General features: G+C 47.5%; 2 protein-coding genes across 6 annotated transcripts in view; both read right to left on the reverse strand.

The window, feature by feature from the left end:
• The window catches only part of UBE2F (ubiquitin conjugating enzyme E2 F (putative)), a 56,240-nt gene extending 49,014 nt beyond the window's left edge, over positions 1-7,226 (reverse strand). For 2 of the 5 annotated variants that reach the window (XM_053947164.1, XM_053947163.1), the window contains exons 1-2: positions 7,104-7,221; positions 4,763-4,896 (exon numbers count right to left, since the gene is read on the reverse strand). In XM_053947164.1, the coding sequence (XP_053803139.1) occupies positions 4,763-4,880 (118 nt within the window). In that variant the 5' untranslated portion in view covers positions 4,881-4,896; positions 7,104-7,221. Of the gene's footprint in view, positions 1-4,762; positions 4,897-7,103 lie in introns of all 5 variants that reach the window. The other 3 variants (XM_053947161.1, XM_053947159.1, XM_053947162.1) reach the window with 3 other exon arrangements.
• A 2,459-nt stretch (positions 7,227-9,685) lies between these two features.
• Positions 9,686-11,156, reverse strand: LOC128790638 (interferon lambda-3-like). Its single transcript, XM_053947558.1, has 5 exons — positions 10,995-11,156; positions 10,665-10,727; positions 10,368-10,517; positions 10,217-10,288; positions 9,686-10,113 (listed from the first exon to the last, which is right to left on the reverse strand). Exons 1-5 carry the CDS (start codon positions 11,154-11,156, stop codon positions 10,012-10,014), a joined length of 549 nt encoding a protein of 182 aa, XP_053803533.1. The 3' UTR covers positions 9,686-10,011.
• Between the last annotated feature and the right edge of the window lie 2,546 nt (positions 11,157-13,702).

Here is a 13,702-nt window from a genome sequence, read left to right on the forward strand (position 1 = left end):
GCCATCCTGGATGCTCTCTATCTTCAATTCCATTTAGCAGTCACCTTCATTATACAATATTAATCTTAAGCACTACTTTGGTTTGTCCTCAGCCCTTGTTAAATTTCAGAAGGATTTGCCTTTCAAGTTCAGCACTGCATGCTTGCCATGAAGAGCAGTCATGTGGCCCCTGCTTCCAGCTTAATGAAGTTCCCCTTAGAGATGAACAACATTAAAAATTTTCTCTGCAGCACAGAACAAAATGAAAGCTGCTGAAGCAATTGTACTGCTTGCTCTATTTTAATTTGGATACTAGGCTTACAGAATTAGGGCCTTACTCTCCAACTGAGCCTAGATGGAAATGTAGTGAAAACACATGTACAGATGAGTCACACAGAATTCTGAACAAAGCTGTGCTTTACTAGACCCTCTCTACAGCTGGAAGAGAATATCCAAATGACTCAGAATTACTTCCCTAGATATAAAACTTTAGTGATAGAGAGATTTCCATTCATAATACATCCATAAAATAACCCAAGTGTCCTGAGACATGACTGATATCTCAATCTGTAACAACACTGGATATAAGCAGTCAAAGGAACAAATTAAGGAAAAACTAACAAAGGGCAGCATATTTTAAGAGCAGCTTTTCCCTAAAAGTGGAACAAAGCCTGTTTAACATGCATCCATCAATAAAGTCAAGGTCAGTGCCTGATACCACCATTTGAAACACCGAGATGTTTTTTCACACCCACAGTGCAAATGGCTATCATACCTAAATTAGCACTTATTTCTCCTACTTTCAGGCAGCATGCAGTTGGTCTATGCGAAGTCTTTAAAAGTTTGTAAGCATCACCTACACTGGTAGCTGGGGTCATGGTCATCACCTCAATCAAAACAGAATTGATCTATTGACCAGGCAGAGGACACAACGCAAACGAGGGCTGCAGGGCTAACAGTGTAACAACACATCCTTGAGAGATCCTGCACTGGACTCCCTATCAGCACAAACAAGGCTGTCTGCAATTTATCTCCAGAAAAAAAACAGTCTGTGTCTGGACAATACCCTTAGCAAAGCTGGCAGACATCTGTCTGCAGGATTTATTAGATGATCCCCATTTACTCTGGAGCAGGGATAGGACAGTGGTGCTTCACCACTGGCAGAACACTCTGGCCTTTCCTCATCTCCTCCTCCTCCCCTGCTGAAAGCCAGGATTTCTCTTCTTTTATGTAGGAGAGATTATTTTCTAATTTGTTGCCAGGACACTGACCTGACGGAGCCTTTCCCCTGCTCTGCCACTGTCATCTGTTTCTAACTCCAGCCAAAACACACACCAGTGACAACTTCTGCTTACAGCTACTCTTCCAGGCTCCTACTGACTTTGGGCTCCAGTACAACAGCCCAAGTTCAGCAATTACAGTTCCATAAAAAAGCAGTGAAAGCACTGGTGCTGGTCCAGCTGCAGCAGCATCCCTGCTGCGTGCACACCTTTAGCAGGCAGCTCTGCACTCCTGCCCAAACTCATTCCTGCAACCTTTACATGACCCAGAAACACCATCAGCATCAGGAGTTCACCTCCACCCAGTCTCACCACATCGTATGTGCTGCTGCAGCTGATCTATCTGGAAGTGTTGAAGCAAATGCTAGAAACCTTTGTATACAAATGGTCTGCATTTAACTTAAGCAGCTTAAAACAGAACACCCCCAACAAGTCTTTCCCACTGCTCTCCCCTCTCACTTTCAGCAGTTACACTGGAATGATCTGTTTCTCCTGTCAGCTCCCATTTCACCCAGAAATCACCCTCAGCACACTGACAGCTGCTCCCACAGCTCTTTTGGGAGAGCATCATGATTGTGGTGCTGCATCCTCTCTCCCAACCTCTGGCCTGCTCTGCAATTTCAGCAATTCCTATCAGGCCCTGGCCTGCACAAGAGCTGTGGTGAAGCATTCCTCAACTGTACCAGGAACTCCTGCTGCCTGGACAAGGTGGGAGATGGGAGTAGGACTAATCAGTCATTCCCTGATGGCTTTGGAACATTCCTTACCTGAACTACAGCCTGAGTGAAATGGTACCATTCTCATCTGAATTTCAGAAAATTCCAGTAATATCCAAAAAGGAATTAACAGGACTATTTCAGTGATTCTGGGGGGAATTTTTTGATATGTCTTCCCATGCATACATACAGGTGTGTGTTACCTTTGCACATTTGTGTGTATATCTGTATCTCTATATATATAGATATATATATATCTTTTGTATGTGTGTGCATGACTTGAACACACTATAAAACAGTATGTATCTTATTATCTTGACTCTATATTATGTTTATAGCTGATTCATAATTAATATAACACTCAAGTGCTTTTATGATTAAGTTCTGCTAAATCTTTTAGACATAACTGTTGAGTCCAAGCCTGAGACTGGGTCCAGATGCACTGAGACTCCTCCCTGAGAAGTTCAGAAAGGAAGGATTTTCACTCTGAACCTCCTGAACTCCTGGATTTTCACTCTGAACCTCCTGACTCAACCAAGAGTTTCCTTTACCTTTTTCCCTTTCCTCTTTTCATTCCAGCCTCTGCATATATCATTCTAAATTGACTCTAATTTTATTTTCCTTTACATGTATTATCCATGCAGTAAGCAGTAGTATAAACCCTGCCAACAACCTTTATTGTGCTTTTGCAAATTTATATTAAGGTACATTTTCACCAGTGCCTTTGATAGTGACACTTTAAGTGACCTACACCACTCATTTCACAGCAGGGGTGCAACTTCCATGCACAATCAGATCAGGATCCAGCATTCAATGCTTGTCAGAGCCATGTGAGCACTGACCTGCTTTTAACATTTGTCAGTCTGGGACTCATTCAATGTTTAGCTTGAACTTACCGAGTTTAAATACTTTGTTTTACTTAGCTGGTTTGCTATCACAGCCACAGCAACTACAATTACAATGTCAATATTAATTTTCTACAGATTACATTATCTTCCTCCGCTGCAGACTTGGGTATGGTTTTGAAAAACATGATTGCTCTAAGGGTAGAGTAAAATTTCTCTGGCACTTCTCATGAAGGGTATTTATTTCACACTTGTTATCTCCCCCTCAAGTCTATACCTGTAGGTTAGGGAAAATCTCAGATTATATATATTTAGTAATTTGGCTTTGTAGCTTAGCCTGGTTAAAGAGCTTATTTCTCCTGCCTGAATCATTCCCCCCGAGAACTGAAGTTAAATGAGGATTTCCAAATTGGAAATGTAAGAGTGATCAAAATCATGATTTAAAGCATGTAAAACTTCCCTGTCCTTAAAACAACACAGGGAGAAAATTGTGGATACAACGTTCCTACAGTCCAGCTGAGGCACTTCCAGTGCACTGAGGCAGCAGCGTTTGCAGTGCCACCTTGCTCCAGGTATCTGACAGAATTTACCCTAAGATGGAAAAAACCATTTGCACTGCTAGTGAGGTAATATCAGTAAGACAATTACAGCCTTGTCAGCCTCAAATCACTGTGAAACAAGAACAGGAAATGTGGATTTCCTCTGACTGGCATGAATTCAAACAGTGGCAAGTTACACACCAACAGCAGAGTATTTGCTACTGATCATTTTCAGCAGAAACTTCAACCTAAGCAACACATTCCTTTGCCACTAACATTCAACTATTACCAGAGGGACTGGATTTAAACCTGATTTTAAATCCATAGTAACTACAAGCATCTATGGATTTTTAAATATAATATTGTCTATGCTACCAAAAAAAAAAAATTTGAAGTGCAGGAAAGAGCTGTCCCTGATTTAACAATAAAATAGTTTAATTATTGTCTCATTAACTACCCCATTTACCCACAGCTGCCAAGCAGTAGGTTTGGGGCTTCTTTTCCACCAGCTGGTAAAAACCTACAGCAGCCTTCCTAAAACACATCACACTGCAATACACTCACTAGTTTATTATTCACAACTTCACACTCAACTTATAGTGACTCCAGGCCTAGAAAAATCTCTCTCTGCACTGCTTTTTAGAATCTTTTTGAAGTGTGCTACCTCTGACCTGTGCCATTAAAACTCCCGAAACTCCTGTTGTAACTTTCAGGACTTTTTTTTTTTCCTGTGACAGGCAGTTATGGTTTTGCTCAAAAAATCACCTTCATACCAAGGCAAATATACTTCTGTTGACGTTCTCCTCTTCTACATTCAGTGCCACTTGTGTGGCAATTTTTTATCACGTTTTAACTGATGATGGACTAATTTTCAACAGAGTAAGGAGGACACTTGTTTTGATTTTCATTGTTCAATAAAAATAAGTGTCCTACTGTCATTGCAACGGGTCCCCAGCCAGGTAATAACTGACATAGAGACTCCATGTATTTCAGAAGGCTAATAATAACTTTCTTTATTAAGAAACCCATTGCTTTTTTTATACCCTAGTTCACTACAAGCGGACCTAATTGGTCCTCCAATTAAAACACCATCACCATTGGCTAATTAAGAAACCACCCTTTGGTAAACTAATCTCCATAACCCATTCCACATGTTCACAATGCCAGGTGCAGCAAGTTCAGCTAAGAATTGTTTCTCTTTCTCTTCTCTGATCTTCTCACAGCCTTTCCCAGAACGATGCCTGGGAAAGTTGTCTGGTGGTCTCTGTGACCAGAGAGCCGCTGCCACATCCTACAAGACATTTGAAAAATACCTGTAGAAACTTAAGAGGCAATTCAGTGCTCTTCACTAGCAACACACCCAAAAGCAGTAAATCCCAAGAGATTTCAATGAATTCTTTCACCTTTAACGAGTAGTTTGTCCCGCACAGACACCCTGCGCGTGGAGTCAGACGCTGGGTTGGACGCACGGGGGCCTCTGACGCCATCATCCCGCTTCAGCTTGCTTGCCAGAGTTAGCATTACTGCTGCTTCCCACCTGGAACACAACACAGGGCAGGACAGTCATCAGAAACCAGGGGGAAAACAACTCAGGGGGGTTCTGATACCTTAAGTTTTGGCTTTTGTATTTGTCAGATTCTGTGCTGCTTTAGTGTGTAACTGAGCTGCATATTAAGTGCTAGCAAGTTCTCTTCACAGGGTAGGCAGACAGAACAATCCTCTTCCAGCTTGTCCAAGGACAACTGTTACAAGCTCCAGGCCCAAAAATTATAGACAATGGTGAATTGAAGAGAGAAAAACAAGGAGGATGGAACTTCATAACCTGAAGCTGTAATTGGACAATTAACTCCAATATGCAAATGGAGCAGAACTTAAAAAAGTGAGAGACCCCGTGAGCAGTTGTGCATTTTGTGACCATTTTGGTTCATCTTGGGTATGGCCCTGGCTGGGCTCTTGTGCTGCCCAAGGTGGATCCATTGAGGAGATCCTTTTAATAAACCCCTGCTTTATTCTGTAACTCTGTCCAGCCTCTGTTCCAGGGCAGCCTTTCAAGGCATCAGCTGAATAAGGAGTGAAGGAGCTTCCCAAGGCAGAGGTGCTGCACACAGGTAACAGCGAGGCAGTTACAGGTGGGGATGGCCCTCAGCACCTCAGGAATGAGCTTGTTTGGGCTGGGGATACTGAGGGAGGTGCAGTGCATCAGGCCAAGAGGAAATTCAGTTTTCTGGAGAGAGGTCAGGCTTACATCAGTGTTTACAACCCCATTTCCCTGCCTGACACTGCTCCTCCGAAAGACCAGCTGTGAAAATACCCCCTACTCTCCTGCACACCTCACAGGACAACATTCACAGCTGCCTTTTGGCTGGCCAGAAGGAAATAAAAATAAGGAGGAGAAAGGGGAGGGATTCCTGGAACAGCTCTCTAGCTAGGAAGTGAGCTTTGAGACAGCTCCCAGGGCACAGGAAAGGCATTGAGGCTGCAAACATCTACACAGCTGCACAACGCTAAAACACCCGACACACAGAGACCAAGTAACTGAAATGAAGAGACACTTCTGCTGTGCCAGCCATCCACTCTAGAAAATAACCACACTGATAAATTAATTACGGTAAAAGGTGCTCAGAATGCCAAAGTCATGAAGCCAAAACATCCAGTCTGTTATGGCTTCGTATGTTTTGATGCTACTCCCAGTTGAAGGCAACTCCTTCTTGAATATTTTGGCTAAAACCAACACAGTGCTGACAAGACCCAAACCCTTCATGCCCCCCAACAGCTAAAATGGTAAGGAAACTGCTTATTCTTTAAGTCATATGAATTAATACAACCAAATAAAGGGGGCAAAAATACAAAAAAACACCACGGTATAATCTTTACTTGTAGGTTGAGAAGGCCTTAACAGAAAAGTGAGCAACAAAGCTTAAAAAAAGAAATCATGAATTTCACAACAGTCCCTAACAGCAGGAAACTCTGGTGAGATCTACACGGAGGTCAAGCTCCCTGACGCTGACAAGTGACGCGTGTGTCAGCTTCAAGATGTATGTTTAAAAACAAAAGTACAGTTCAGGGTAAGTGTGAAATCCAGCTGGCTCAACCGAAACAAACTGTAGGTTTCACCCCGGAGGAAGAAAGAATAAGCAGAATAGAATGCTCCGTTTCTCCCTGGAGAAGGAAGAAACAACAGCTGCAAAAAAAAAGGGGAAAAAAAATAAAAGCGGGGAGTAGGGGTCTGAAAAGTAACAAACGCGGCCATAAATTAAACAAAAGAGAGAAAAAAATGCCCCTAAGCGGCAGAGCAGCTGTTCCCTCAAAAATACCCCCATCTTTTAGGCGCTGATTTCAGATAAATTCAATTTCGATGGGCATAAGATGCCTAAATACCTTTACAACTTGTCCTAAACAACCAGGAAACCCAAGAGGAGCACGACCAGTCTGGAAAAGAAATTATTCACTTCGGCTGCATCCCAAATTCTAATGAAACCCAGCAAGAAAGCACTCCCAAATCGCAGGTAAAGCTTTACCGAGGAGGCAGAGGAGGGAGGGAGAGGTGCTGTGCTTATTTCTAAGGAAGGCAGCAAGAGGCCGGGGAATTCTGCAGCTCCCCCGGGAGCCAGGGCAGCCCCTCCGCCAGGCACGGGGATCGCGGGGCCGGGGGAGCCGAGGCCTGGCGGGCCGGCAGATGTGCGGCCAGCGGGAGCGGCCAGGCCCGAGCCGGGGGCTGCGCGAAGGGGGACAACCCGCACGTACCTGAGCGCGGCGTCAGGGCCCGGCAGCCGCGGCCAACACCATCCCCGGCGCCGGCCCGGGGGAGCGGCGGCGGCGGCGGCGGCTCCTCCTTCCTCCTCTTCCTCCTCCTCCCACAGCGCAGATCTCGCGAGAGCCCAGGCGGGGCAGGGAGCGCCCCCGCCGCGATCTCGCGAGAGTTTGGCGGGGGCGGCGGGGAGGCCGTTAGCCGCCGGGAGGGCGGCGCCATGTTGGGGCTGCCGCTGAGGGGCCCCTCAGGCAGCGCCGCCATATTGGGGCGCCGCAGTGCCTGAGGGGAGCCGATGCCGTTGGAGTTACCCGGCCCCAGGCTGAATTTTGTCGCTGTGAAAAACGCCAATCACTTGGTTTTTAAAATTCGTAAAGTTTAGTAATAATAAAATGGTTATAAAAATAGTAATACAATTAGGGTAATAAAAATTTAGAGTTAGGACAATTACAAGACAATAAAAAGCAAAGAATTACGGACGTCTGGATGCTCTCGGGCACTTAAGCCACGACAAGCATGCCTTGTGAACAAAGGAATAACCCTTAAAAGCAATAGCCTGTTGCATATACAAAACACTTCATGATTCTGCATATATTTTATTTAAAACAAGAAATTCGTCTGGTACTTGTCAAAAAGTTTCTGTTAATCCCCAGGCACCTTCGAGTCTAAGTCAGGCTTGAAGAAGTTCGTTTCTGTTGATAAGGAAAGCCATAAATTCCTCTCCTCTGGAAAATTTAGGAGTTTCTGTAATTGCTATCTTTGTGCTAAGAATTCCTTGATTATCCCATCTCTTTCTTGAGCTAGTTAAAAAGTATCTTACATAGTATAGTTTCTATTTTAACATTGTGTTATAACCTAAAAATACATTCAAAACACTACTTGAGAGAATTAATACAGCATAACTTTCCAACATTACACATATAATATTCATTGTAACATTTGTGAAAAGCCAATCAAAAAATATGCATTTTTCACGTGCTATCTTGTAGATTAAACTAATATATTTTATTTCTTCTTGTGGTTCCATCCTGTTGTATTTTCACTCCCTGATAATGAGGGTTATTAAATTCTTCTCTTTTTTTCAGTGCTCTGGTTTCTGTTTCCGTTATCTTGTCTTTCAGATAAGATAGTCCCTAATGTGGGAAATCACTTAATTGTTTTACACCATTTTCTGAGTTGGTTACATGAAGAAGCACTTTTAACATTTCACAGTCCATTATGCTACAGTCTAAGATAATATATATTACATTGCTATTTATAAAAGCTATATGGTGCATACATAAACGGACAGATTATACTGTATCAAAAGCAGTAATTACAAATTGTACTATATCAGGACTTTTGTGATCAGTAACTTGCAAAAGCTAATACATAAAGGCGAAAGCCAATAACTGTATTTGTTATTTATAACATCAATCAAATAGAAATATCAATCATATAGAAGCACGAGTCCACCAGATGGATTAGGTGTAAAAAATTATTGCAAGAGTGCATTTAGTAATGGAGAGTGAGTACTTGGGTATTGTAACTAGACTGCCCAAAAACTTCAGAAATTTTCACAGTTCTGTTAAATCATCTGTAAAACAGGTGCATAAACTTAAGTTCTTCCATTTGGTCGCTTCCACTAAGTAAGGGAACCAAAACTTAGCCATGAAAGCAGCACCCAGGTCAGAAAGTGTGGTAGGGCAGAGCTGGAGACCTGACACGAGGCAATTCTGGCAGACAGCTACTGAAATACCCCCTGAATCCTGAACATTCACAGCAGTGACACCAGAGCCCCTTCCCCAAAAAGAGACCGCATCTGAGCTCACTGAAATCCGCTGACACCAGCACAGAGCTGCTGCTTAGAGCCCTTTCTTCCCTCCTTAGGCTTTCCCCTCCAGATCCACGTGTCGTTTGGGTAACACAGCACGGCGGCTTTGGACAGAAACGTCCTAGAAACATCGTCCTCCCGCAGATGCTGGCTGTACGTAGGTCCCAGAGAGGGATTTCTCGCAAGCCTTCAGAAGCGAGGGGTGGAATCGGGAGCAGGGCCAGGAGCTGGGTCCCAAAGGAGCTTTTGGTGGCATCTGCCTCCTGGGAGCCGAGCTCACAGAGCAAAGCGCTCCCGCAGCCCGGTTTTTCGGGGAACGAGCAGCCGATCCCGGATCCCGTGGGGAATTCCAGACACGCCTTCGGGGCTCTCCCCGCCCTTGGGAGGTGTTGGCCCAAGGGCGTTTCCCTCTGGCTGGGTTTTCATTGCCCCGGGTGCTGCTCCTGGCATTGGGCGGCAGCACACGGGCAGCGCCTGGGGCGCGGCCGAGCGACGGAATCTATTAAAGCTCTCCAAGAAACCCAACATCCAGGCTTTTTTCCTCTCCCCGCCCCCAGATTAAACGCCAAGAGGTTCCTTTTGGGCTATGTCCTTGCAAGGATGTGCGGGCGATACCGGTGCTGTGGTATTGCAGAAAAGCATACTAAAACCACGTGGTGGCAACTTATCTGCTTATGGTAGTTCTGTTAACTAATTTAGTTTCCGTATGAAATAGCACAAAAGAAAATCATTTATACAGGCAAGTGTGCAGAATATACTCTTTAATAAATAGCAGGTAAAAAAATAGATTTCCTTAAAAACACTTTGAGAACCAGAAAAACAAAGGTACCTTATAAATATTCGCATTTTTTTCGGGAAGGGCGTTCCTTCGCCTTATCCCGAGCCAATAATTTAAAAGACCGTAAAAAAAAAATAAAAGAAAGAAAAAGAAAAGGAAAATTGTTTCCTCAGCTCGCGTAAGTGAGAAGAGGGGTTAAATAGGTTAAATAGGCAGTAACAGCGCAGCGCAGTGGTTTTTTCCCGGTTCTGGGGCCGTCCCTGAGGGCGGTGCCGCGGGCTGGGGCCTGAGGGCACTTCAGCCCTTCAGCCCTTCAGCACTTGTCCTGGAGGGCAGCGCAGCGCAGGTTGTCCAGCACTTGCAGAACGTGCAGGATGGCCGTGGCCCGGAGGCACGCCCTGCTCCCGGGGGTCTCCTGCGGGGGGAGATGGGCTGGGTCAGCTCCGCAGCCGGGGCTCGGCCGCCCGTGCGGGCGCCGACACCCCAAAAGCCTGCAAAGCCCCGCCGGCCCGACTTACTGCTCGCATGGCCGCCTGCAGCTTGTGCAGCCAGTGCCTCAGCCTGCCCGAGGGCTGGTGCGAAGGATCCACCTGCAAGGAGAGCGGCGGGGTGAGGAGCGGCCCCGCAGCGCGGCCGCGGAGCCGGCCCGGGCAGGGCTCGGGGGGAGGCACTCACGCAGCCCCGCACGTCCTCCCGGGCGTGCCTGAAGAAGTCCAGGGGCCTCCGGCGCACCTCGGCAAAGCCGGGGGCAGCGGGGAGCTCCAGCATGGCAGTGGTGAGGTTCAGCTCGGCCGCCACCAGCAGCACTCGGTCGGACATCTGTGGGTGGGAGAGGCCTGGTTAGGGACCCGAAGCAGCAGGGCTGGAGGATGGGGGTCTCGGAGACCTGCCCGGGGCTGCGGGTGGCGGTGGAACCGGCGGGCAGGAGAGGTGTGCCCCCTTTTTACAGCATCACCTCACTCTTACCGGCAGGTCTACTGCATTCCATTTCCGGTGGAAGAGCCTGGTGTTGCATTTGTGGTTGTTCACCTGCAGGCATAAACCAAAAGAGAGACTGAAAAACTCTCATCCTGACTTCTGGCTATATTGGACAACCCCTGCCAGCCTTGAGGGCTCTGAAACCAAGATGAAATTTGGCCTCGCATCCTTCATGTCCCCAAACACCCTTGGAAAACATCTTCCTCATCCCCAAACTGCTGCAGAAGACATGCACCTTGTCACTCAGCTCTTGAATTCAGCATCCCCTCTGCCTTGCCCCCTGCCAGCCCAAAGCCCCCTGTTGCCAGCAGTACTCACAAACTCTTGTCTCATCTTGTCCACAGCCTGCTGCTCCTCCTGTGCAATGTTCTGGTACTTGGACAGCCTGCAGTCCTTACTCAGGGTGTCATGGGGAAAGGCAGCCCCCAGGCTGACCCCCAGCACCAGCACGAGCAGTGGGGTGAGGCTGAGGTGCAGCATTTTGGCAAGGAAAGGTTGACAGTCGGCGATAGAGTACGATGGGGTGAGGAGGCTGTGGTGCAAGATGCCAGAGAGGATGAACTGGAGGACTCCGAGCAGGATTCGCTAAATTTCCGATGCAGAGGTGCCTGACAGGTGCTACAGGTGGCTTGTTCAGACGTGGAGCTGCTGAGCTGGTGGCTGTCCCAGGGATCTGCTTTGCCTTGCTCGCTGTGGCTGCCTTGCTGCTCCATCTCCAGCTTTTTATTCCTGCCTGGTGCTTTCATCTTCGTAGGAAAACCCAGGCTGGTACAGCTGGAAACAAGAAAATGAAAGTGGTGCAGGGAATCTCCCCTCCCCTCCGTTACCTGCCCTGCTGCCTCCAGCCCTGCTGCCTGCTCCGCCTCAGCCCGGGATGCCAGGGGATGCTGGGGCTGGGGCTGGCATGTGTGGGGGTCTCCAACATGACCCAGCCCCACCCTGTGCTGAAAGCTGTGGGGGACACCTGGGGACAACAGGTTCACAGGGGACAGGAGGGTTTTGGTGCCTCCTGAGCGGCAGCAGGAGTTCAGGCCTCAGTTTCCCTGTGGGAAGGCCATGGTGGGTTGGGGGCATAAGCAGCAGCCAGGAGTGGGCACTACACAGTCCAGGCTGCAGGCATGACTTTTATGGCTGTGTTATCCTGAGGGACCAGGCTCACCACCAAAGCAAGGAAAAAGGTGAAAGCAGAAACACTTCCACCTGAAGTTTTCCAGGTGGGACACAGTTGTGGAGGGAGATGAAGATGAGCAGGGCTGCCACCCTACAAACCACTGGAGCTGGCTGGGGTTTCCTCCCTGTTCAGCCTGGAGACACAAATAGGGTGTATTGCCATCCCTCTGCTGACAGCTGGAATGGTACCTCTCAGCAAACTGTCCCTTCATCAAGGGAACCTCCTGTGGTCACTGCTGTGCTTTTAGTCTCACGCGTTCACCAAGCATTAAATATAAAAAAATAGGGCAGTGCCTGGATCTGAGAAGCAAGGACAGTAAGAAAGGCATCAATGCACTTTGCCTTGCACAATGCCTCGCACGGTGGCCACAGAACACTCCAGGAGGACCCAATTTTTAACGTTCATATTTGGAACTAAAGTGGTGATTTTGATGAGTCCAAGAAAAGGAGAAAATTTCTTGTGGAAGCGTGTGGAAAGGTACACCTGTGGGTGAGCAGAGTGGCACGGATATGGTCATGGAGGTGGGCTGGGACCTCTCAACATCATCCAATCCAACCCTTGCTCTGGCAGGATCAGCTGGCATGGGCTGCCCAGGACAGTGACCAAGGATGGAGCGGACACTTCACAGTCTGTGTTTTTGTGTTCAGATGGACTTTTCCTGGTTCAGCTTGTGCTGTGCTGTCACACCACCATGAGCCCCTGAGCCTCCTCTCTCAGCCTTTCCTCACAGCAGAGATGTTCCTGTCCATCATCTTCATGACCTGAATTGGACTCCCTCCAGTCCCTGCCATGTCTCTCTCCCACTGAGGAGCCCAGAACTGGACCCAGCACTTCTGGAGTGGCTTCACCAGTGCTGAGAAAAGGGGAGGAATCACCTTCCTCAGCCTTCTGGAAACATTCCTCCCAGTGCAGCTCTGGATACCATTCACCTTCTTTCCCACCACGACACTTTCCTGGCTCATGTTCAATTAATGAAGAGGTCGAGCAGGACCAACTGTTGACTCACACGGTCCATCCAACCCTTCTTGAGCCCTTCCCCTGCTCCAGCAGCATCCCAGAGGGCTCAGATCTTTCCTGGAAAACCTTAATGGAGATGAAGAATGGGAGGGGGCAGCGTGGATTGGACAGTGGCTCGTTCCACTTTGTCCAAACTGGATGCAGACACAGCTTGGGGAGAGCCAGGACAGCAAAACGCGGTGCTAAAGCAAAGCCCCAGAGCATGGTGGATACAGGTTTTCCAGTCATGGATGTGGCCACTGGACCGGGCTCCCATGCCAGCCTCCCTCAGGTTAGCAGCAGGTTAGGGGAGGTCAGAAATTAAAAGCCTGAGCCTGGTGTGGGCTGGGGTCCCTTGTCTGCCTTTTTGGTGAACAGGAGAAGGGCTCTATCTTTCCTTTCTCTCCCATTAAAGAAACCCACAGGAGATTAATTTTTATTCAACACAACAAAGTTCATGATCAATATAGCTGTGAAATACAAGTCCAAACCAGCATAAATAAGACCACTTCTGTCATCCAAACAGGCACAGCTCAGCTGGAATAGAGGGCATTTAGCAGAAAATCCCAACAGATGTAAAATAAATGTGGCGCCCATGAGAGAGGGGTGATCCACAACCAACCACGGTCCCACACCACCGATCCCTGCCGAGACACTTTCGGGTCACCCGTCGGGTCACAGAGCAGCATCACATCCCCGTGGGACAGCTTTGGCTCCTGTTTCCCATGGCTGTGGCTTTTCTCTCCCAGGTGTCATTTCTGTTTGGGGAAGTAAAGCGAAACCTCGTCTCTTCACACATGCAAAAGGAAATTCAGAGGCACCAAAGAAAAGCTAAAGCTGCGGGGCGAAGCCGGGCCAC

This window comes from Vidua chalybeata, chromosome 7 (assembly GCF_026979565.1).
Source record: "Vidua chalybeata isolate OUT-0048 chromosome 7, bVidCha1 merged haplotype, whole genome shotgun sequence".
Classification (NCBI taxonomy): Eukaryota; Metazoa; Chordata; class Aves; order Passeriformes; family Viduidae; genus Vidua; species Vidua chalybeata.

Bases quoted from the DNA above. Each gene is read 5' to 3' on its own strand.
- LOC128790638 (XM_053947558.1), bottom strand. From the start codon at position 11,156: ATGCTGCACCTCAGCCTCACCCCACTGCTCGTGCTGGTGCTGGGGGTC. The intron at 10,518-10,664 runs GTAAGAGTGAGG...TCCCACCCACAG, and splicing joins GGAATGCAGTAGACCTGCCG to ATGTCCGACCGAGTGCTGCT. The intron at 10,114-10,216 runs GTAAGTCGGGCC...CTCCCCCCGCAG, and splicing joins TGCAGGCGGCCATGCGAGCA to GAGACCCCCGGGAGCAGGGC.